Source organism: Triticum urartu, chromosome 2A (genome assembly GCF_056163025.1).
Source record: "Triticum urartu cultivar PI428250 chromosome 2A, HENAU_Tu73, whole genome shotgun sequence".
NCBI lineage: Eukaryota > Viridiplantae > Streptophyta > Magnoliopsida > Poales > Poaceae > Triticum > Triticum urartu.
In genome coordinates, this window is record NC_141874.1 from 694,112,591 (window position 1) to 694,136,596 (window position 24,006).

Genomic DNA, 24,006 nt, shown 5'->3' on the forward strand with positions numbered 1-24,006 from the left:
CCGAGCACGAGCCCCAACTCACAGCCATGCCTTCGACCTAGAGCCAGTACACGGAGGCCCGCTGCCACCACCCAGGCCACCGGTGGGGGGCAGACACCCGGCCGACCACCATCGCCCCACCGACCCGCAACATCCGTGCCCCAGGACTAGGCTACTCCAGCCGCAAACGCCGGACCACCCCACCATGGCACACCACCGCGCCAACCACCTCTAGTAGCCGAGACCACAGGCGACGGCCGGCCCACGCTGCCTCAGCCCGACGTACACCTGTGCCATCGTCTTCAGTAACAACTGACAACAGAAGCATAACAGTAGTAACTGAATCAGAGTAACACATCTACGGAGGAGCATCATTCTTTATATATACAGCACTACCACAAGGTTGTCCTTCTCGCGAATTTGGCTCCATGAGAGATTTTACAAACCAACACATGCATCTTATTCAGGAAAAACCACGGAGCCATTAACTTCCAACAGGAGGCAGGGCCAGCAAGGGACCCCGACAATTAGTTGCTTCCCAATGGCACAAAAACTAGCTAGGAAACCCAGCGCCATGTCTGACCCCAAGTCACATCAGAGTGCTTAGTTAATTGGCAGGCATTATTTTAGTTGATCCCAACCACTCAAATGACCTCACTTGACGCTACTCACATCTTTATATCCCCCTCCTCCTGCATTACTCTCTCCCTCCTACACATCAACACCCTCTCCAGCATTGCTCCCTCCGTCGCATCACATCGCCTGCCTTCACGGCAAGGGAGTTCATACTTCATACGGGTGAGTAGATCTTTCTTTCTAGCTAGTCCTCTAGCAGCACCGACTGGTATCAGCATAAGTTGGGGCTAACTGCTTCTGCTAATAGTTTGCAGCGTGACAACCGATGGACGTTGCCGTCAGTGCGGCGTGGTGGGTGGTAGGCAAGGCACTGGGCCCCGTCTCAGATGGCTTCCTGGAGGCTTGGGCGGCTAGCAAGGATCTCGGTCCCAACGTTGACGCACTCAAGATGGAGCTGTTGTACGTGCAAGGGATGCTCAACAACACCCGTGGCAGGGAGATCGACAACCCGGCCCTGAACGAGCTACTGCAAAAGCTGCGGCAGCTAGCGTACGGGGCCAAGGACGTGCTGGACGAGCTGGATTACTTCCGCATCCAGGACGGCCTTTACGGCACCTATGAGGCTGCCGAAGAACATGCCAAGGGTTGCATATGCAACCTCTTCCTCAACGCTCATCACACCGCCAAAGCTGTTGGCAAACTGCTTGGGTGCTCGTGTGCTGCTGCTAACCCTCGTGATCTTGGGGAGCCAAGATCGGAAGAAGATACAAGGCAGCAAGTTCATTGCTGCGCTTGGCCATGTGCCAGGAGAACTGCAAGTGGCAATACCTCATTGGTCCCAAACACCGACCAAGCTGATGGGGAGGCCAGCGGATGCATTCGCAAGCTTGCTTCTGGTGCTCTCGGCACCGTGCGTACTGTCGGTAAACTCTTCCCTTGCTCATCCTTCCCACCCGTTCATGATGATGTTTCTGACAAGTCAGCCCTTTGTGGTGCCTGCATACGCAAGGCACCACAGTGAAAGCATGCGAAAGAAACACCAAAATTAAAGTTTGATAGGGTGGATTTATCTATAAGAATGAAGCATATTGTAGAGCAACTGCAGCCCTTATGTGCAAAGGTAACAGTTATTCTTAATCTTGAGTTGTTGGGTTCTAGTCATACTACCACCATAGACATTCCCAAGAGTCCTCCTACCACCACCTCTGACATTATAGAATCAACACTGTACGGGAGGGACCCTGCGAAGAAGAGAATCATAGATACTATCACTCAGTGGCGAGTCCAATGGGCAGGCTTCAACAGGCTGAAGCCTGCCCTCGATAGAAAGCGATTTTTTTCACTACTAGTATGCTTCGTTTCGGCCCGGACCAACTAGTCCCAGCGCCCAGCCCATCAACTCCCAGCTCCCAGCCAGACGTGTTTCTCGTTCTCGTTCGAGCCAGCAGAGAGCAGAGAAGCGCCGCCCCCAATCCTAACCCTAGGCAGCAGGCCCCTCCGCCGCCCCCCCCCCCCCCCCCCGGTCCCCCCGACTCGACCTCGTACAGGCGCTCGACGGCGGCACGGCCACCTCGTCCAGGCAGTCCACAAAGTGCGCGCGTCGACGACAGGCTGCAGGACTCGCGCGGCATCGAAGGCCCCTGACGGCCTGACCCTGAGTGCAACCGCCAACTCGTCGTTGGCCAGAGAAGTGGAGCCGCCGGCTGGCCAGAGCGAGCATTCAGCTCGCATAGCCGCACACTGCCACGCCCCGTTCCAAGCTGAGCGCATCCAATACTGGCTAAGGTATAATTCCCAGTTTGCTTCCAAGTTCCATAATTCCATTCCTTTCTTTAATTTGGCTCATATCAATTACAGTTTGTTTTCTAGTTCATGCGCTATTAGTTGATTTAGGTCAATTACAATTTATTTGCAGATTTAAAAATGAAGAGAAAAACTATGAGTATGCATAGTTTTTATGCAAGCAGTTCAATTACCCCTCCCCAAAGGCCTGCTCCTCCCCCTACCGATGTCGAACCTGAACTTGAACCAACTAATGTGACTGCAAATCCCTTCCCCTTAATTGTTGTGGGCACAATCCCTCCTCCTGAACGCCCAAATGAATCCCCAAATGTTGAGATGAATCATACCACAATTGATGAGAGTACAAACCAACCAAGGCAACCTATACCAGAATTTCATCCAAGTCAAATTATTTCGGATCCAGGACTTCGAATACCAATAGAAGATTATGCTCCTGAAATTAGAAGTGATGTGAGACGAGCTTATTTGTTGAAAGGGAGAAACAAAGCTATTGGGCATAATTTTGAAAAGACAAAGGATGGTAGAATTTGGAGATCCTTTCAACCTGCGTGGTTTGATACGTATGATTGGTTGGAATATAGTGTGGAAAAGGAGGCCGCTTTTTGCTTCCATTGCTTTCTTTTCAAGAAACCATCACAAGCCATTAGATTTGGAAATGATGTTTTCACAAAAGATGGTTACACTCGTTGGAAAACAGCCCTAAGTAATTTCAGGAAGCATGTTGGTGGTCCATCTAGTTACCACAACATTGCTAAGGGAGATTGTGATGATTTCAACAATCAGAGAGCAAGTGTGGCTACCCAATTCCGTGTGTACAGCAAGGAGTCTGAGATATCTTATAAAATCCGCCTAACTGCATCATTGGATTGTGCAAGGTATCTCATAGCACAAGGTGAAGCTTTTCGTGGGCATGACGAATCCTCCACTTCCATCAACAAGGGCAATTTCAGAGAGTTATTGGACTGGTATAAGGACAAGAAAGAAGATGTGAAGGAGGCATTTGATAAGGGGCCAGGAAACGCACAAATGATTTGTTCCGACATCCAGAAGGACCTTGCTACAGCTTGTGCAATGGAGGTAACCAAAGTTATTAAGAATGACATTGGAGATAAGAATTTCTCAATACTTATTGATGAAGCTAGAGATTGCTCAATAAAGGAGCAAATGGCGGTGATTGTCAGGTAACACATGCCATATTCTAGTGTTTTTTTAAATTGTTCTACTAATGTTTACTAATCTGATTTCCTGATGCATGTAGATTTCTAGATGATCATGGAGTGCTTCAAGAGCGATTCCTTGCAATTAAGCACATCACAGATTGTACATCTGCTGGAATTAAAAAAGCTTTGGTTGATGTGTTGGAATATCATGGTTTGTCAACTTCTAGGCTACGTGGTCAGGGTTATGATGGTGCTTCCAATATGAGAGGGGAATTCAACGGTTTGCAAAAACTGGTTAGAGATGAAGCTCCGTATGCATTTTATGTTCATTGCTTTGCTCACCAGTTACAGTTGGTGGTTGTCAATGTGGCTCAATGTAGTCCTGCTATTGCTGATTTCTTCAACTATATTCCATTGATAGTTACTCAAGTGTGTTCATCTTGCAAAAGGAAGGATGCATTACTTGCCAAACATCAAGATGAGTTGTTAGATTTGATGGAGAATGGAAAGATCACAGCCGGAACCGGGCTGCATCAAGAATTTAACATAACAAGGCCAGGAGATACTCGTTGGGGCTCACATCTCAAAACTTTGCTTCGTATATTCACAATGTGGAATGCTGTGGTGGAGGTGCTAGGAATTGTTGTGGTTGATGCCCGAGAACACACATGTCAAGGTGGAGCTAGAGGTTTGCTTAAAAACATGGAATGCTTTGAATTTGTGTTCATCATGTTGTTCTTAATAAACTTGTTGAGCAACACAAATCATCTATCCCAAGCTTTGCAAAGAAAGAATCAAAACATTGTTGAAGCCATGCGTTTGATCTTGGATGGGAAAGAAAGCTTGCAGAGCATGAGGGACAATGGGTGGGAGTCTTTATTCTGCCAAGCCAAGAACTTCTGTGAAACACATGGTATTGATGTGCCAAACATGGATGATCTTGTTGGAGCTATGGGTCAATCTGTTCGCACTAAGAATAAGGTGACTCGACTTCATTATTACAAGGTTAGCATATTCAATGTTGCCATTGATGCAACTATCACTGAGATGAATCACCGATTCAATGAAGTTTCCACCGAGTTATTGGATTGTATGTCTTGTCTTAATCCAGCAAACAACTTCTCAAAGTTTAACGTTGACAAACTTATTCGGCTTGCTGAAATTTATGATGAGGACTTCACAGAAGCTGATCGGTTAATGCTAGGAGTAGACCTCCCAAGATTTCTTATGAACATTAGGAGAAGTGAGGAGTTTAATGGATGTCGGGATGTGTCCACACTTGCTCGGTTGATGGTTGAAACAATGAAACACACATCTTTCCAGTTGGTATATCGCCTCATTGAGTTGACACTTATTCTTCCTGTGGCCACTTCATCCGTTGAGAGAATATTTTCAGCAATGAAGATAATCAAGACAGATTTGCGCAACAAACTATCAGATGATTGGCTAAATGATTTGATGGTGTGCTACTGCGAGAAAGAGATATTTAGAAGCATTCCTGATGACCAAATCATGATACAATTCCAGAAAATGAGGGATCGGAAAGGACATTTGCCACATGAGTTTCATGTGATTTCTTAGAGGTATTGATGCCACTGTTACTAGTTTCAATACTTATTCGTTCATGACTTATTGTTATATCACTAATAAGTGTACTAATGTGAACAGATGGCTTGTAGGAGGTGCCTTACGCATACATTTCTATATTTTGGTGTGAAGGTGTTCTATAACTACAGTACTAGTTAGTAAGAGCAACATTTCATTGTCCTTTTGTTGTTACTTCTCTTGTACTTTGATACCTTGTGTATGAATTGTATTAACATTTCTAGTATGGTTAAACATGTTATTACTATTGCTCTTGAAAATTTTCATGTCTTTTTGAGCACTGGTTTGGCAGATATTGTCTTCGCAATACCAATATTAGTTTAAAATTCAATTGTTAAAACCTTTCAAAAAAATCCAGTAAATAGTACATGTTTCCAGTAGTATTCCTGGAAAGCTTGAGCACATTTGCACAAATGGCCTAGAAAATAATGGCTATTTAGCTAAGCAGATTCAGAATTTAGTTCAAATTTAATATGTTTCAAACATTCCAGAAAAAATCCAGTAAATACCACATGCCTCCAGTAGTATTCTGGGAAAGTTTGATCACATTTGGACAAATGGACTAGGAGATGATGTTGTTTTTCTTCAAACGGACGTTTCGTTTTTTTTCTCTGTTAACTTTGAGCCCACCCTCCATTTTCTTTCTGGATTCGCCACTGCTATCACTCATGATAAATATAGTGACGAGAACCTAACTGTCCTGCCGATTGTTGGTTCGGGTGGCATAGGGAAGACAACTCTTATACAACACATATATAACAGCCAAGAAGTGAAAACACATTTTCAGATCAAGATCTGGATATGTGTGTCCCAGAACTTCATTGTTAATAAGCTGATTGAAGAGATTGAAAAAGCTATACCTAGTGTGGAAGGTGAAAAAAAGGGCAGCGCAGAAGAGCTCATTGAACAAAGATTAAATTCTAAAAGACTTTTGCTTATATTAGATGATATATGGAAGTGTGAATCTGAGGACTGGAAAAGGCTTTTAGTACCACTCACAAAAGGACAAGGAAAGGGTAATGTAATTCTAGTTACAACTCGGTTTCCAGCTGTAGCAGAAATGGTTAAAACAACTGATAATTCAATAGAGCTGGAGGGTTTAGAACATGTTGAGTTTAGGAAATTTTTTCGAGCATGCATATTTGGCGATGAGCAATCACAAAAAGATCATGATGGGTTGCTTAATATTGGAGATAAGATAGCAGAAAAGCTAAAGGGGTCCCCTCTTGCAGCGAAAACTGTAGGTAGATTATTGAGGAACCACCTTGATGTGCATCATTGGACAAGAGTCCTAGAAAGTAGAGAATGGGAAATGCAGACCGGTGAGGGTGACATTATGCCTGCACTGAAACTTAGCTATGATTATCTACCTTATCATCTGCGACAATGTTTTTCTAGTTGTGCTTTGTTTCCTGAAGATTACAAGTTTCACAGTGAAGAACTCATTCATTTCTGGATAGGACTAGATATTTTACATCCTGGTGGTCGAAATAAAACAATTGAAGATGTAGGTCTGGACAATCTAAATGATTTGGTGAACAGTGGATTTTTCAAAAAAGATGAAACCGAGGGGCATTATATCATCCATGATCTGTTGCATGATTTAGCTTTAAAGGTTGCATCTCATGAATATCTTAGTTTGCATCACTCTAATGTCAGATCAATAGAAATTCGGCCATCTATCCGTCACTTGTCGATCGCAATAGATGGTCTAGATGATAGTAATGGGATGACTGATGAAAATTTTAAGAGTGAGTTAATGAAACTTAAGTCAAAATTGAAGGTTGAAAACTTGCAAACATTAATTATATTTGGAGGAGGAGACAAAAGTTCTGTCAACATTTTGGGTGATTTGTTCATGGAAGCAAATGCTCTCCGTGTTCTTTGTTTGCCCACATTATCATACCCCTTGGAATCCATTTTGCATAACTTTTCATCACTTCTGCACTTACGATACCTAAAGCTAGGTACTTCTATGAGCCATATGCATTTACCAACGACTTTATCTAGATTTTATCATTTGAAGATTTTGGACCTACAAAAATGGTATGGTTCTTTTCTGTTACCTAGAGACATGAGTAACCTTGCAAAATTATGCCATTTTCTCGCCCAATATGATGAGCTTCTTTCGGGTATTTATAACGTGGGGAAAATAAAACTCTTACAGGAGTTAAAGGCTTTTGCAGTCAATAAGGAAATCAAAGGGTTTGAACTCAATCAACTAGAGCTTTTGACCGAGCTAAGGGAAGTTAGCATTTATAACCTTGAGAAGGTACACACGAAAGAAGAAGGGATTGAAGCAAAACTAACACAGAAAGACTACTTGCACAAATTGGCACTAGATTGGGATAGTGAGCGACCTAATAGTGAGCCTGGCGCGGAAATAGTGGTTCTTGAGAGCCTTCAACCACATAGAAATCTTCAGGAGCTGAGAATTACAGGACACCGTGGCCATTCTTGTCCAACATGGCTGGGTGATAACCTGGTCGTTCAGGCTCTACAATCTCTCTCTCTCTTCTCTGTTTCTTGGGATATTTTTCCTTCATTTGGGAAGATGTGGAATCTTCGTGAGCTAGTATTGTCGAATATTTCCACAATAAAGGAGTTTGATCTAGAGCAAAGCTTTTGCAAGTTAGTAAAGAAGATTACACTCACTGGCTTAGAAAATTTTGAAAAATGGGTACCACAGCCCACTCATTTCTTCCCTCATTTGCAAGTACTGATTATCACAGATTGCTCTAAACTCTCAGAGTTGCCATTTTCAAGCCACATTGTTTACCCACTGAAACAAGACTGGAACATAGATTGGTTTCCCATACTGCAAGTCTTGCTACTGCCTCCTATCCCTTGGACCCAGTCTTTGTGCTCTGTCGTAATAAGTGGTGTGGGATCAGAACTACTGGACAAGTTGGTCTACTCAAAATCATCTTCTGGAGTAGCATTGGAAGTTAATGCAAAGGATGGTCTGTATAACTTAGACCAGGTGTTATTATTCAGTCAACTAACTGAACTTCAGGAGTTGAAGATAAAAAATTGCCCACCTTTGGAGCTGAATTATTTTCTAATGCTAACCTCATTGAAGGAATTGTGGGCATGGTCTTCAAATCTTGGGGTGGTGGCATCAGAAGTTCAGGGTGGTGTCGAATGGCAGCATCCTGTTGAGAACATTAAAATTTGGTTATCTGATTCCAGTGGAAAGGAATTGACACAGTTCTTGTCTCACCTCCCAAAGCTATCCAAACTGCAGGTATATTCTTGTAGAAACGTAACACAGTTTGTTGTGGGGGTGGATTTGCAGCAAACAACAGCACCAGTATCATCGTCAACCTCTCCAGATGTTACACAAGCAAAAGATGAGCAGCAAGAAATAGCAGAGGTGGAGAAGGATGATGGGCTGTTGGTCCTCCCTGCACATCCCTCCAATTCTCTGCGGGCGTTGAGCCTCATCAGCTGTGATGATTCCGTAGTTCATTCCCTCAATGCCCTCCAAGGCCTAACTGCCCTTTGGTTACAAGATTGCTCTTTTCGCCACCCTTTCCCATCCTCCCTGCTACACCTGAAACTTTGGTCCGTAAAGGGCGTGCAGACGATGGAGTCCCTTTCAAACCTCACCTCTCTCACCCGATTACACATATCTGGTTGCGGAGAGGATTTAAGATGCGAGGGCCTGTTGCCTCTCCTTACTCGGGGCCACCTCAGCAGGTTAAAAGTCCGTCAAAGCCCCAATTTCTTTGGTGGGTGGGATCCCAATCCCATGCGGGGGATGACAGAATCCAAACTGCAGAATCTCATGACAGATGACATGGAGGGCTTCCTTGGTGCGCCCGCCCTCTGTAGCTTCCTCTCTTCCTCCCTCATCGATTTGTCCTTTATTGGGAACGATGAGATGACACGCTTCACAAAGGAGCAGGAGGAGGCCTTTCAATGCCTCACCTCGCTTCAGGAACTCAAGTTTTTGGGTTACCGCAAGCTGAAACACCTACCTGCAGGGCTAAACAAGCTGACCAATCTTAAGAGATTAAGGATCTGGGGGTGTCGAGCCCTCCGTTCGCTGCCCAAGGAAGGCCTCCCGAGTTCACTACGAGAATTAGATGTCAGCAGGTGCGGCAACGAGAAGCTAACAAAGCAGTGCAGGCGGTTAATGGGAACCATCCCGAAAATCATACTATAGGCTAATCCAAGGTAACAGACACTTCCTTGCTCGTACCTATTCACGATTTCCACCATTGTCATTACTCTTTCCTGATCCCACAGACGCCAACTCATTTTTTCTTTCGGTTTGGTCTACCTCTTATTCTGAACATTGTTTGTTTCCATCAACCATGCAGCTGGTCTCTCTGTTTGGAGTTGTGTATTCTTCTACGTCCGTGGAATTCTCTCCATACATGGACAGTGCCGCATGAGGGTCTGGTGTGGTATTTTCTTCATGTACATAATATATGGTAAGTACCTGCAAATTGTCTGAAAAGTATCTACTTACAGTTATCTGTCTGATAAAAATTGCTCCCAGTTCTATTACTTTAAATCACTGCTCTTGAGCGAATGGTTTTTATTAATATACGTGTATGTGACTAACAATTGGAGGGCCTCTCTATTCAACTGCAAAATTATTACCATTATGCTTATGTAAATTGGTCAGCACACCAAATACGAGTGTGTTCCTAGCAGAATAATAATACACAAAAGTGAGATTTTTTTTCCTTTCGTCTGTGCAAAATTAACCTTGTTAGCCTGATCTGAGGACAGTATATCTATTTGTATCTGTCCAGAGATCACGGGGAATATTAATTGTTCTCAAAACTTACCTTGTTTCTTTTTGGCATAGCACATAGTTCTTTGTTCCCTCAGATTCACCATTTGTTATTTTCTGCAGGTTTCCTTGTGTTTGTCAAGGAAACAAGTGAAGGGAGAAGAGAAAGTCCCCTCGCTTCATCAAGTCGACAGACAGAGTCACGCAAGGTTGAACATGAAATTTGTACTTCAGTGTTAGTTCAGAGGAGCACTGGATGCAGGGATTTTGCAAAGAGCAGCAGTTTCAGAACACCGCAGTTTTGACAAAGGACCATTTGAGTGCTGAAAACAGTGTTACCATGGAACATTGATAGGTTGTACAACAGCGATGCTCTCAGTGCTTGTTGTGGCTTTGACTTACGAGAACTAAGCACCGTGTTGCATCATCGAGGAGCTAGAACAGGAGCTAATCAGGAACCATCCTGAAAATCATACTAGAGTACTAGACTGATCCAAGGTAAAAAAAAAAAAAAAAACTTCGCTGTCTGCCCTCATCCCAATGTCCAACATCATCAAATCATATTTTTCATTTGATTTACCTCATTACTGCAAAATCTGAACACACTGTGTTTTGATCTACTTTACAGGTTCTCTGTCTTGGGAGTTGTACACTTTTTAGTCTTGTTGAATCCTCCCCATCCATACAAAGTCTGCACATGAGGATCTTGTGTTGTATCTTCTTACTGTACATAGTACACAAATCTGGTAAGTGTTAGAGTTATAATATAAGTCATGTACCCCTTTGTATTTATCCCGTTGTATGAGGGGTTTCCTGCATATGTTCCACACCTGTACATGTATATATATATCGGCCTATGGCCTCATGGGAATACAAGTTGCTTTCCTAACATGGTATCAGAGCTAGGTCAATTTTTACACGCCGCAACTCGTGTGATTGATCCTTCCGTGACGCCGCGGCTGCTTCTCTCTCCACCGCCTGTTTCCCACGTCCGCTCCTGCTGCTGGTTCCACGGCTGGTCGCTCCTGCCCGACTTCTACTCGAGATCAGGTCGAAGCTGCCTGCTCGTTTTCCTCTCGAGATCGGATTGCAGCCCCCTCCCCTTTATCTCCCGATTGGATCGGCAGCCACGACAGACTCCCGCTGCTCCGCTCAGATTCGTAGGCGTCCCGTCCAGCTGAGCTCGATCTGCTGTCCTCCAGTCGGATCCCGTCACCGGCCGCTGTCTCTCGTGATCCCTAGTCGGATTCCGTCGCTGGTCGCCGTGTTCCACCGCTTCCAGTGAGATCTTGCAGCATATCACGGTGCCTCGTCTTCTACAGGATTAGGCAGCAGACGCGGATCTCCCATTGTTTGCTGCCTCTGTTGACTGCCTCCATTGACTTTGTTGGGTGGCTAGTACCGGTGTTGTTGCTTCCATCTGTGGCTGGTCCCGATCTCCTGCTGCCGGCCCGTCCCGATCTTCCGCTCGATCCGTCCCCAGCCAGCGCCTGATCCCGATCTGGTTGTTCTCGTCGGATCCAAAAAAAAACATGTCTGCTGCATCGGGTTTTGTTGCTGTCCCTCGCTGTCCGGTGATCTTTGATGGTACTAACTACACCGAGTTCACTGGCTTCATGCGCATTCACATGCGTGGCATTCGTCTTTGGGGTGTTGTTTCTGGCGAGGTCTGCTGTCCGCCACGTCCAGTTCCTCCGGTGGCCCCTACTCCGCCAACTCCATCGGTTCTTCCCACGGGTGCTAATCAGGCCGCCAAGGATGCGGCTAAGGTTGCTGATGAGGCTGCTGATCGTGCTTATGATGAGAGGGTTTTGGCTTATGAGGAGGCTCTTCAGTTGTATCATGGTGCTCTGTCTGCTTACACCCAGTGGCTTGATGATGATGCTCGTGCTGCAGCTGTTCTCACTGCTAGTGTTCTGCCTCAGTTTGCTTCTGAATTTCTGGGTCTTTCTACTGTCTTTGAGATGTGGACCCGTCTTCGTGAGCGCTATCAGCCCTCTGGTGATGCCTTATACCTCTCTGTGATCCGTCAGGAGCATGCTCTTCAGCAGGGTGACTCTACTGTTGATGACTTCTATGCCCAGAGTTCTGCTATCTGGCGTCAGCTTGATTCTCTCCATAGTGCTGGGTGTCGTACCTGCCCCTGTTGCCAGGCTGTCCAGGCCAATTTGGAGTTTCATCGCGTCTATGAGTTCTTGTCTCGGCTCCGTAAGGAGTTTGAGCCCCGGCGTGCTCAGTTGTTTGCTCGTGGCCGTATTTCTCTCATGGAGGCGCTTTCTGAGATTCGTGCAGAGGAGACTCGCTTACGTGGTGCTGGTTTGCTGGAGGTTCCCTCTGTGCTTGCTACTCGTGCTCCTACGCCACCTGCTCCATCGACCACTTCTCGCTCGAGTGCTCCGCCGCTCTTGCCCACTCCTTCTGGAGGCTCAGGTCGTCCCCGTCCACACTGCGCCTATTGCAACAATGATGGTCATCTTGAGTCTCAGTGCTACACGAAGAAGAAACACCTGCGCAAGGCTCGATCATCATCTTCAGGGACTTCGTCGTCTACCTCGACAGCTTCAGCCATTGCTTTGACTGAGCAGGATATTCTGAGACTTAAGCGTCTGCTCGCGGCTTCAGGTTCTTCCTCGACGGGTGCTGCTGGTTCTGTGACTGATGCTTCCCGCACTGAGCACTCACCCTCTACACAGTCAGGTACATCCCCATGGGTTCTGGACTCTGGAGCTTCTTTTCATATGTCTTCTCATTCTTCCACTTTGTCCTCTCTTCGATCACTCGATTCTCCTATTCATGTCCTCACTGCCGATGGTACTCCCCTTTCTGTTGCTAGTAAAGGCAATCTTACTACTCCTTATTCTGTTCCTGATGTTGCTCATGTTCCTCGACTTACCATGAATTTGTTTTCTGCTGGACAACTTACGGATTCTGGTTGTCGCGTCATCCTTGACGTTGACTCTTGTTCTGTCCAGGACCGTCACACGCACACTCTGGTTGGGGCTGGCCCTCGCCGCCGTGATTCTCAGGGTCTTTGGGAGTTGGACTGGCTTCATGTTCCTTCTGCTGCCACCACCATCGCCAGTTCTCCCGCTTCTGTTGCCTCCGTCACTGGTTCCTTCCAGCAGTGGCATCATCGACTTGGTCATCTGTGTGGTTCTCGGTTGTCTTCTTTAGTTCGTCGAGGCCTTCTGGGGTCTGTCTCGGGAGATGTCTCTTTAGAGTGTCAGGGTTGTCGTCTTGGCAAGCAGATTCAGTTACCATATTCACATAGTGAGTCCGTGTCTAAGCGTCCTTTCGATTTAGTCCATTCTGATGTATGGGGTCCGGCCCCTTTCGCTTCGAAAGGTGGTCATAAATACTATATTATTTTCATAGATGATTTCTCTCGTTACACATGGCTTTATTTCATGACTTCTCGCTCTGAGGTGTTGTCTATTTATAAGCGTTTTGCTGCCATGGTTCATACTCAGTTCTCTTCACCCATTCGTGTTTTTCGTGCTGACTCTGCTGGCGAGTATATCTCTAAGATGTTGCGTAGTGTTCTTGCTGAGCACGGGACTCTCTCTCAATTCTCTTGTCCTGGTGCTCATGCTCAGAATGGTGTGGCTGAGCGAAAGCATCGACATCTTCTTGAGACGGCTCGTGCATTGATGATTGCTGCCTCTCTCCCGCCTCATTTTTGGGCTGAGGCCGTCTCCACATCCACCTATCTTATCAATATACAGCCTTCCGCTGCTCTACAGGGTGGTGTTCCTTTCGAGCGACTTTTTGATCGTTCTCCCGATTATTCGATGCTTCGCTCGTTTGGTTGTGTTTGCTATGTTCTTCTTGCCCCTCGCGAACGCACCAAACTGACCGCTCAGTCTGTTGAGTGTGTCTTCTTAGGCTACAGTGATGAGCATAAGGGCTATCATTGTTGGGATCCTATTGGTCGTCGGATGCGTATCTCGAGATGTGACTTTTGAAGAGTCTCGTCCCTTCTACCCACGCCCATCTTCCTCGACTTTTTCAGTGCAGGATATCTCTTTCCTCACTTTTCCTGACTCACTTATCACCCTTGCCGACACTGTACCTCTCAGTTCCACTTCCTCTCCTTCTCCACCCTCATCTCCGGTGACTTCCTCCCCGGTCTCCTCTCCCAGTCTGTCATCGGATTCTACACCTTCATCTCCGGTGACTTCTTCGTCGCCACCCCCTGATTCTACCTTGCCAATTCCTCCTTCTATTATTCCATCTCTTCCTCAGCATTACACTCGTCGTCCACGACCAGTTGATGCCTCTGTGGATGGGTCGTCATCTTCCTCTCAGCCTACTTATGGCTTGCGTTCTCGTCCTCGTCCGCCTGTTGATCGCTTTGGATTTCCCACTGCTGGTGCTGCTGTTCTTGAGCCAACTTCTTACCGTCAGGCTGTTGTTCATCCCGAATGGCAGTTTGCGATGGCAGAGGATATTGCTGCTCTTGAACGCACTGGTACTTGGGATCTTGTTTCTCTTCCTCCCGGAGTCCGTCCGATCACTTGTAAGTGGGTCTACAAGGTTAAGACTCGCTCCGATGGTTCTCTTGAGCGTCACAAAGCTCGTCTTGTGGCTCGTGGTTTTCAGCAGGAGCATGGTCGTGATTATGATGATACTTTTGCTCCTGTGGCTCATATGACCACTGTTCGTACCCTTCTTGCTGTTGCCTCAGCACGCCACTGGTCTATATCTCAGCTTGATGTTAAGAATGCCTTTCTTAATGGTGAGCTGCGTGAGGAGGTGTACATGCAGCCACCACCTGGGTATTCTGTTCCTGATGGCATGGTATGTCGTCTTCGTCACTCTCTCTATGGCCTTAAGCAAGCCCCCCGCGCCTGGTTTGAGCGCTTTGCCTCTGTGATCACTGCTGCTGGTATTTTAGCAAGTGCTCATGATCCCGCATTGTTTATTCACCTTTCTCCTCATGGTCGGACACTTCTTCTTCTTTATGTTGATGACATGATCATCACGGGGGATGACCCCGAGTATATTGCCTTTGTAAAGGCCCGTCTTAGTGAGCAGTTTCTTATGTCTGATCTTGGACCTCTTCGCTACTTTCTTGGGATTGAAGTCTCTTCTACCTCTGATGGCTTTTTTATATCCCAGGAAAAGTATATCCAGGATCTTCTTGCTCGTGCTGCACTTACTGACGAGCGCGTTGTTGAGACTCCTATGGAGCTCAATGTTCACCTCCGTGCCACTGATGGTGATCCTCTCCCTGATCCGACGCGTTATCGTCATGTCGGCAGTCTTGTCTATCTAGCTGTCACTCGTCCGGACATATCTTATCCGGTTCATATTCTGAGTCAGTTTGTCTCTGCCCCCACCTCGGTTCACTATAGTCATCTCCTTCGTGTTCTTCGATATCTTCGAGGCACGATCTCTCACCGTCTATTCTTTCCTCGCTCCAGTTCTTTACAGCTCCAGGCCTATTCGGATGCTACGTGGGCTAGTGATCCTTCCGATCGCCGTTCACTTTCTCCTTACTGTGTTTTTCTTGGTGGTTCTCTCATTGCCTGGAAGACGAAGAAACAGCTTGCAGTTTCCCGTTCGAGTGCCGAGGCTGAGTTGCGAGCAATGGCTCTTTTGACGGCAGAGGTGACTTGGTTACGGTGGTTACTTCAGGATTTTGGTGTTTCTGTCACTACACCGACTCTGCTTCTATCTGACAGTACAGGTGCTATCAGCATTGCACGCGATCCTGTGAAGCATGAGCTCACCAAGCATATTGGTGTTGATGCTTTCTATGTGCGTGCTGCTGTGCAGGATCAGGTCATTGCTCTTCAGTATGTGCCTTCCGAGTTACAGTTGGCGGATTTCCTGACGAAGGCTCAGACTAGAGTACAACATGGCTTTTATCTCTCCAAACTCAGTGTTGTTCATCCACCATGAGTTTGAGGGGGGGTGTTAGAGTTATAATATAAGTCATGTACCCCTTTGTATTTATCCCGTTGTATGAGGGGTTTCCTGCATATGTTCCACACCTGTACATGTATATATATATCGGCCTATGGCCTCATGGGAATACAAGTTGCTTTCCTAACAGTAAGTACGTGTTAAACTCCTCCAACCATATTACTTATACCTAGATATTTTCTCTTGAACTGCGAAATATCAAGAAAACCAACGTGGTCCTCAGTTAACGCTATTTCAGAATTTCCTTCTCTTCCTTCATGGACGAAATTTATCATGCATTCAACATTTTATTTGTCTCTTGTGCAGGTGTTCTTACGCTTGTTCTGGTTGGTTCTGAGATACTTTGCAGTTACATTTTGGTCGTCACTCAACAAGACTGGCTGGTGTACTTAGCTTGTTTGGCTGTGAGGATCATAATGGTAGAATATATATTGCTGAGTTGCTACTGAATATAAGGTTTGCAGTTTTTTCAGTTTGGTATTACATTGACACCGATTCAAGTTGTTCTTGCATTTGTCATAATTATTGTTGCTTAATGAAATTTTGTTAATTACAGGACCTTTACAAGAATACCCTTCATACCATCATAGTGCTTGCGTGTTGCTTGGAGCCAGCCGAGATCTCAGGCTATCATTAATTGGTATGCCCAATGTTGCCTATTCGCACACCTATAACAGTCTAAAAGGTTACTCGTGTATTTATCTTAAGTTCCAAACTTTTAGACTAAACTAAGCTTCTTGGTTGCTTGATAGATGTGGCCTGTGGACAAGTTTGGAATTCAACAATTAAGTAGTAGCAGATCTGTGCAAAGGTTAGTAAACCCCCTGCTGAAATTCACGATTGCTTTAGCTATGATAGGTTGTATTCAAAGTGGAATTGTCAAACTCTTGTTACCTCATGAGACTAAGGTTAGAGAACTTGGTGCTTTCTTGATATGTTGGCAGTCTAGCTTTTGAGCACGCTCATAATCTCTGAATTCATTGCTATGCTGAATTAAATAACACAAGAGAGTTTTCAGCTGATACATATAGTCGTAAAGGTAGAGAACACTTGTTACTAGGTGATTGATGAACATTGATTGAGCGAAAAGACTTGAGCTTGCTAATTTTTATTCATGGAACCTGCTGAGTTGAGTATGGTGAAGGTGATTTTATTCTCTTCTTGATTTGGAGTATTTTTTTTCTATCCCACCAATGCCAAAAATAGAGCAGATTCCATGAGCCTTGATTATTGCAATTTGAATATTTTTAGTGCGTATTGTTAAGTTTGATGTTCCTCTAGTCTGAAGTCTTTCAAAGCCAGTCATTCTATTCGCGTAACTTTACACTTCCTAGCCTCTTCACACGGCATTGCATTCCTTCATAAGGATATCATGAACATTGCCAGTGTACATATACAAATCCCGGAAATTAAACCATTGCCTTCCATTTGTTCACACCATACCTACCTATATAGTGCATCACTCCTCACTGGGTATTCCATAGTAGTTGATTAGTCCATGAGCACAGTCATCAAAGTTCAAGAAGACTCTAAAGCGCTTTATTGCCATCAACCCTGCAAAATTCATTATTATGAAGAGCTATATTCATCAGCATTGATTCCTCTCTTAGATACAAATGGAAAAAAATAAATAAAGAAAAAGAGAGACGAGCACCATGCAAAAGATCAAAGAGTTCATTCTCAAGCAGGACAAAATAACCAGCAGCGCTTCCATATTCATGTGCAGATCAATCAAACTACTACCTATGCATATCGATAACGGGATCATCACTCGCATCTTGGGATCACCATACATTGCATAGGCCTCTCAAATCATTTCTTTGGCGTGAGTCCATTCCCTCCCACATACCCTGATACTACTTTTTCCAATGACTGGAATGTGAAGACTTCTTTGTACTGGAGTTGAACTCTTATTTAGCTTTACAATCTAGATTTCAGATTTGCTCTTTTTTTGATTTACCTTACCAAGCTCCAGATAAGCTTTCCACAAATATAAAGTAGATAGGGCTACTTGCCAGTGAGGACTATAATTATGTGATGAGAGTAACTCCAGATCATGACGAGGTAATTTCACTAGATACCTGCTCTTGGAAGATTCACAAAGGAATAAAATTGTTGGCTACTCATGTTTCCTTTTGTTCTTGACATTGAAGTCAAACAACCAAGTGACTGGTGTTCGAAAACTTCTATAGCTATATTGTTGATGCTGTTCACTCTCAAAAAAAGGAAATCTATTCACTATTGGCAATGAATAAGAGTAGTTATTTAAGTGTGTGCTCAATCGCTAGCTTGCTACTTATTAAGTTTGTGGGAAGTGTCTCTGCCCGAAGTTCATGAGGATTTTAATAATTGTTTGCACATGAACACTTGTTTGCAATCTAGCTATGCTAAGCTTTCAGGTATTTCACAAGCACGTGGGAAAGTTGAATCAGGAGCCTAAATCATCTGGCCTGCCACTGATCGCGATCTGAGACCTTTCTTTCTCGGGGGAAGAATCTGAAAGGGAGAAGGCTGAGATGAATCATACAGTATCTTTTGTTTCTCTTTGTAGTCACTTGCTTCCTAACAATGTTATAAGCAAGAGAGAATGGGGTTTCCCTGCCTGTTATTTCCCTTCTAGCTTCAGTCTGTAGTAGGCTGTCAATGAATGGTACGGAAACAGGCCAATTTTTTCATTTGTTCTTCTAAGTGTGGACATCAACATTCAGTGTAATGTGCAACATCTTCATATCTGAATCTATGCTTGCATGTCACAGTGGTTACCTGTGCTAAAACATAAATAATGCCCCTGTTATTGTTCACTTCAAAAACTTGGCCTTTCTTGTCGCTTTTGATACTGCCTCTCAAGAACTGTGTTGGTGTATTTTGGATTATTCACCCTGTTTTCTCTCTGTCTGAGAAACAGATCGTCCGATTTAATTTTAGCAGCACAAGAAAAGAGAAGACATGATTTTTGAATGTATAACCAATTGGTATGTCAGTATATGTTTTGACTTATCCAGGGCGTTCTCTTCCTCTGAAGTTAAAGTGGAGAGTTTTGGGGCATTGATCTCTATCATCTGTAGCATTTCACATATCTGTCACCTGAAGTTTATGGAGTTGTTGCTACATTGGGGTAGTTATTTTTGACTTGACGCAGATTCTTAATCATGCCAAATATTATTTTTACCGTATTATTACTTCTCTGCAATTGGTAAAGCAAACATGAAGAAGTTGCGTAAGCTACGAGGGTTGTTCAACTCATCCTCTCTGATGTAACTCTGAGCCATCATCTATTTCCTATTTGTGTGTCCTCCATTTTTTAAGAAATATTATAGGAAAATAATGTCATGTATTAGGAAAAAAGTGATTATTTATTGAAAATTTACGTCTTGAAAAAAAGAAATTGAAAAGAAAGTGTTTATATTATTGAAAACTACTTCTTTAAAAAGAAAAAAGAAACTGAAAATAAAGTGTTTATATTATTGAAAATTTACTTCTTAAGAAAGAAAAAAGAGAAATTGAAAAATAGATAAAGTAAAACTGAAAAAGGTAATCCAAAAAAAATAAAATGTCGAAAGATCAAATAGAAAACTAAAATAAAATAAAATAAAATAAGGGAAACCGCTCAAAAAACTTCTACGAAAAATTGAGAAAAGGTTTCCCTACCCTTGCCACCCTATTGTGCAAGGCATGTGATGCATGAGCATCACATTTGCTTACGGAGCTCCTATTCTACACTTGTGTGGGACAACTTGTTGCAATAATGCACATGATCACTACCATGGGCCAGTCTATTAGCTCTCCCGTACTACTCCTCCCTCAGAAAAAAGTAATCTCTCGTTCCCGAATAAAAAACCGGATGTTGGGTCCTATTTCTCTTCGCGAAATGTAAATTACTCAATGGTCAATATAATATTGTCCGTGATCAAATGCTCAAACACAAAGGTTCACTGCTCCTCAGAAATAATATTAGGTAGAACTACCTTGAGGCTATTAGCAATAACTTTGAAGGCTATGTTGTAAAGGACATTGGACGAGTGGATAGGGCGATACTAAGAAGGTGTTACTCATTTTCCATAGGGTATTCTTTCTTTGAGAAACTCCATAGGTTTTAGAATTTTATCTAAAACAAGGCAACACCTAAATAACGCACATTGAGTCCAATTGTTGTTGTTTCGCACAGACGGGAGGGAACGAGCGAAGTAAATAGGCAGGCCCGATTAGGTGCACTATAGCTTACAAGAATCCGGCTTTGGGAACCTTCTGTTCTGCTCTTTTCCTGCAAATTGTTTCTTGTTGTTTTCTTTACCAAATTTTTTTCTCCTTTTCTATTGTTTTGTTTTCCAGTTTTTTATTTCTTAAAAAAGAACATTATAAAAATTGTTCAAAGATTGTTTGAAATTTTAAAGGTGTTCATGATTAAAAAAATTCATGATTTCCGAAAATTTTCACTTTTTTCAACACAGTTTTAAAAGCATCCATAAATTTAGGAAATGGAGGCGTTTTAAAAATATGTCCATATTAACAGTTTCCATAAAATGTTTGATTTTTTATAAAATTTTCACGTTTTTGTAAAAAAAACATTTTCAAAATTTTCAAAAAGTAGTCACAGTTTTTAATAAATAAATACTCATGTTTACTGAAAAAACTGATAAAAAATTACTCCCTCTGCCCCACACTATAAGATGCTATTACATGAATATCCCCACATATTGGATGTAATAACACCTTATATTATGGGACGGAGGTATTATTTTTTAGCGGGAATAAAAACTAACAAAACAAAATGTAAAAAAAATTGGGCCAACCTAGTAGAGCTACCACATGCACAAGAGGTCAACAGTTTGGCACAAAGGGCGCCAAATAGGGGAGCTCCTATTCAACGTGTAACGTGCTTAACAACGAGCAATAGCGCACCTCACGGCCATGGTGGGTCGGCACATTGGACGACTTTATTAATTTCGGGAAGCTTACCAGTTTGGAGCCTGATTTTGCACCAAAACCCGCGACTGTTTAAATTTAAAATTGATATAGATTTTCAAAAAATCCCAAAATTTTAGAGCATACAAGAATTTAAGAAATACCCAAAAAAAGATATTTGTCCTGGATTCTAAAAATATTCTCAAATTCAAATCCTGTTTTTCCTAAATATTCATGAATTGAAACAACTTCACACATTTGGAAAATTGTTCATGAATTTGAAGAAATTTTCGTGAAATTAAAAAATATCCAGGAATACCGATAGTGTTAATGAATATGAATGAATAAGCATGTATTTGAAAACATGTTCTCGAATTTCAAAAACATCCAAGAATTTAAATTTAAAAAAAATGACCTTAAATATGTCTGTAAATTTGATTTTTTTTCCATGAATTTTGATAATTTATCACAATATGGAAGGGTTCTAGCTAAGCCATGCGTTAAAAATAGCATGTTGAAAGTTGCTTATTATACTCCCTCTTTCAGTCTTTCCATCGGTTTCATTTTCTCTTTCCATCGATTTTGCCATGCTATTTTTCTAAAATTCGTTAATATTTTTTTAACATCATATGGGACGACACAATTCTTTCCCTCTTTCCCATTAACAAGCTATATTGTGTTGTCCCATATGTTGTATTAAAAAAACGATGGAAAGAGGGAAAGAATTACCGCATGCTATATGGGATGACACAATTCTTTCCCTCTTTCCTTCAGTTTTTTTAATTCATTAAGGGCCCGTTCTGAATCTATCTAGCTTCAAGCTCCCGAAATTCTTAGAGTGAATCCAACCCGAACGGTTTTGCGGAGAGAAGCTAAATTCACGAAGCGTTACTAGGATGTAGTGCAATTTGGTGGAGCGAGCTTTTCCCAAAACAGAAGTTCCACTTATTTACGAGGAGAATGCCACCACAAAGAAAAATGTTTCGGCCTTCTCTTCCTCGCTCGAACAGGTATACCCATCCCACAACGCACATATCTCTCCCTCTTTGATCCGGCCTTCCCAGGCCTTGTCCCTTCGATTCCCGTACTTGCCGCCGCCGTTCCTGCCGTAAGGGAGGAGCAGCGACCCCATGGGAAGGAGCAGCGCACCCCCACGCCATTGACGGCCAAGACGCCGTCCCGAGCAGGAGCAGCATCCTGGCGACCGAGCCCCCTCACCCAAACCTCAACGTGAGCTCCCTTGCCTTCTTCCCTATGTTCTGCATAGTAGTATAGCATGTTGGGGAACGTTGCAGAAAACAAAAATTTTCCTACTCGTTTCACCAAGATCCATCTAGGAGTTCATCTAGCAACGAGTCATCAGATGCATCTACATACCTTTGTAGATCGCGTGCGGAAGCGTTCAAAGAACGGTGATGATGTAGTCGAACACGACGTGATTCAAATCACCGATGACCAAGCACCGAACGGACGGCACCTCCGCGTTCAACACACATACGGGACGGGAGACGTCTCCTCCTTCTTGATCCAGCAAGGGGGGAGGAGAGGTTGATGAAGATCCAGCAGCACGACGGCGTGGTGGTGGATGCAGGGCGTCACAGTAGCAGGGCTTCGCCTATACTACGAGAGAGAGACGTAACGGGAGAGAGGGAGGCGCCAGGGGCTGGTCTATGAAGTCCTCCCTCTCCTCAACTATATATAGGGGTGCCAGGGGGGGCGCCGACCCTAGTAGATGGATCTACTAGGGGGGGGGCGGCGGCCAAGGGTGGGGGGCTTGCCCCCCAAGCAAGGGGGCGCCCCCTTTAGGGTTTCCCCCAAAACCCTAGGCGCATGGGCCCTTGGGGGGGTGGCGCCCCAGCCCACTATGGGCTGGGTTCCCTCCCACTTCAGTCCATGGGGCCCCCCGGGATAGGTGGCCCCACCCGGTGGACCCCCGGGACCCTTCCGGTGGTCCCGGTACAATACCGGCGACCCCGAAACTTGTCCCGATGGCCGAAACAGCACTTCCTATATATAATTCTTTACCTCCGGACCATTCCGGAACTCCTCGTGACGTCCGGGATCTCATCCGGGACTCCGAACAACATTCGGGTTACTGCAAATACATATCTTCACAACCCTAGCGTCACCGAACCTTAAGTGTGTAGACCCTACGGGTTCGGGAGACAAGCAGACATGACCGAGACAACTCTCCGGTCAATAACCAACATCGGGATCTGGATACCCATGTTGGCTCCCACATGCTCCACGATGATCTCATCGGATGAACCACGATGTCGAGGATTCAATCAACCCCGTATGCAATTCCCTTTGTCAATCGATATGTTACTTGCCCGAGATTCGATCGTCGGTATCCCAATACCTCGTTCAATCTCGTTACCGGCAAGTCACTTTACTCGTACCGTAATGCATGATCCCGTGACCAGACACTTGGTCACTTTGAGCTCATTATGATGATGCATTACCGAGTGGGCCCAGTGATACCTCTCCGTCATACGGAGTGACAAATCCCAGTCTTGATCCATGTCAACCCAACAGACACTTACGGAGATACCCGTAGTCTACCTTTATAGTCACCCAGTTACGTTGTGACGTTTGGTATACCCAAAGCACTCCTACGGTATCCGGGAGTTACACGATCTCATGGTCTAAGGAAAAGATACTTTGACATTGGAAAACTCTAGCAAACGAACTATACGATCTTGTGCTATGTTTAGGATTGGGTCTCGTCCATCACATCATTCTCCTAATGATGTGATCTCGTTATCAATGACATCCAATGTCCATAGTCAGGAAACCATGACTATCTATTGATCAACGAGCTAGTCAACTAGAGGCTTACTAGGGACATGTTGGTGTCTGTTATTCACACATGTATTACGATTTCCGAATAATACAATTATAGCATGAATAAAGACAATTATCATGAACAAGGAAATATAATAATAAAGCTTTTATTATTGCCTCTAGGGCATATTTCCAACAGTCTCCCACTTGCACTAGAGTCAATAATCTAGTTACATTGTGATGAATCGAACACCCATGGAATTCTGGTGTTGATCATGTTTTGCTCTAGGGAGAGGTTTAGTCAACGGATCCGCTACATTCAGGTCCGTATGTACTTTACAAATCTCTATGTCTCCATCTTGAACATTTTCACGAATGGAGTTGAAGCGACGCTTGATGTGCCTTGTCTTCTTGTGAAACCTGGGCTCCTTGGCAAGAGCAATAGCTCCAGTGTTGTCACAGAAGAGCTTGATCGGCCCCGACGCATTGGGTATGAGTCCTAGGTCGGTGATG

The 24,006-nt window shown here is 44.1% G+C and overlaps 2 protein-coding genes and 1 pseudogene across 3 annotated transcripts; all 3 read left to right on the forward strand.

The window, feature by feature from the left end:
* Window positions 1–665: 665 nt before the first annotated feature.
* LOC125526802 (uncharacterized) lies at window positions 666–18,485 on the forward strand. Its single transcript, XM_048691425.2, is given in 9 exon segments — window positions 666–777; window positions 863–1,831; window positions 5,794–9,305; window positions 9,452–9,565; window positions 9,997–10,371; window positions 10,502–10,619; window positions 16,111–16,260; window positions 16,361–16,444; window positions 16,557–18,485. Coding segments are annotated over 2 exon segments (4,452 nt in total). The 5' UTR covers window positions 666–777; window positions 863–880; the 3' UTR covers window positions 9,295–9,305; window positions 9,452–9,565; window positions 9,997–10,371; window positions 10,502–10,619; window positions 16,111–16,260; window positions 16,361–16,444; window positions 16,557–18,485.
* LOC125526804 (uncharacterized) lies at window positions 2,063–5,364 on the forward strand. Of its 2 annotated transcripts, none has more exons than XM_087544965.1 (4): window positions 2,063–2,340; window positions 3,234–3,539; window positions 3,617–5,101; window positions 5,187–5,364. In XM_087544965.1, exons 2-3 carry the CDS (start codon window positions 3,385–3,387, stop codon window positions 5,097–5,099), a joined length of 1,638 nt encoding a protein of 545 aa, XP_087401091.1. In that variant the 5' UTR covers window positions 2,063–2,340; window positions 3,234–3,384; the 3' UTR covers window positions 5,100–5,101; window positions 5,187–5,364. The 2 variants fall into 2 exon arrangements, with proteins under 2 accessions (XP_087401091.1, XP_087401090.1); XM_087544964.1 differs by having other exon boundaries at window positions 2,202–2,340; window positions 2,471–3,539.
* Window positions 10,631–12,461, forward strand: LOC147986832 (uncharacterized; annotated as a pseudogene).
* Window positions 18,486–24,006: the final 5,521 nt, after the last annotated feature.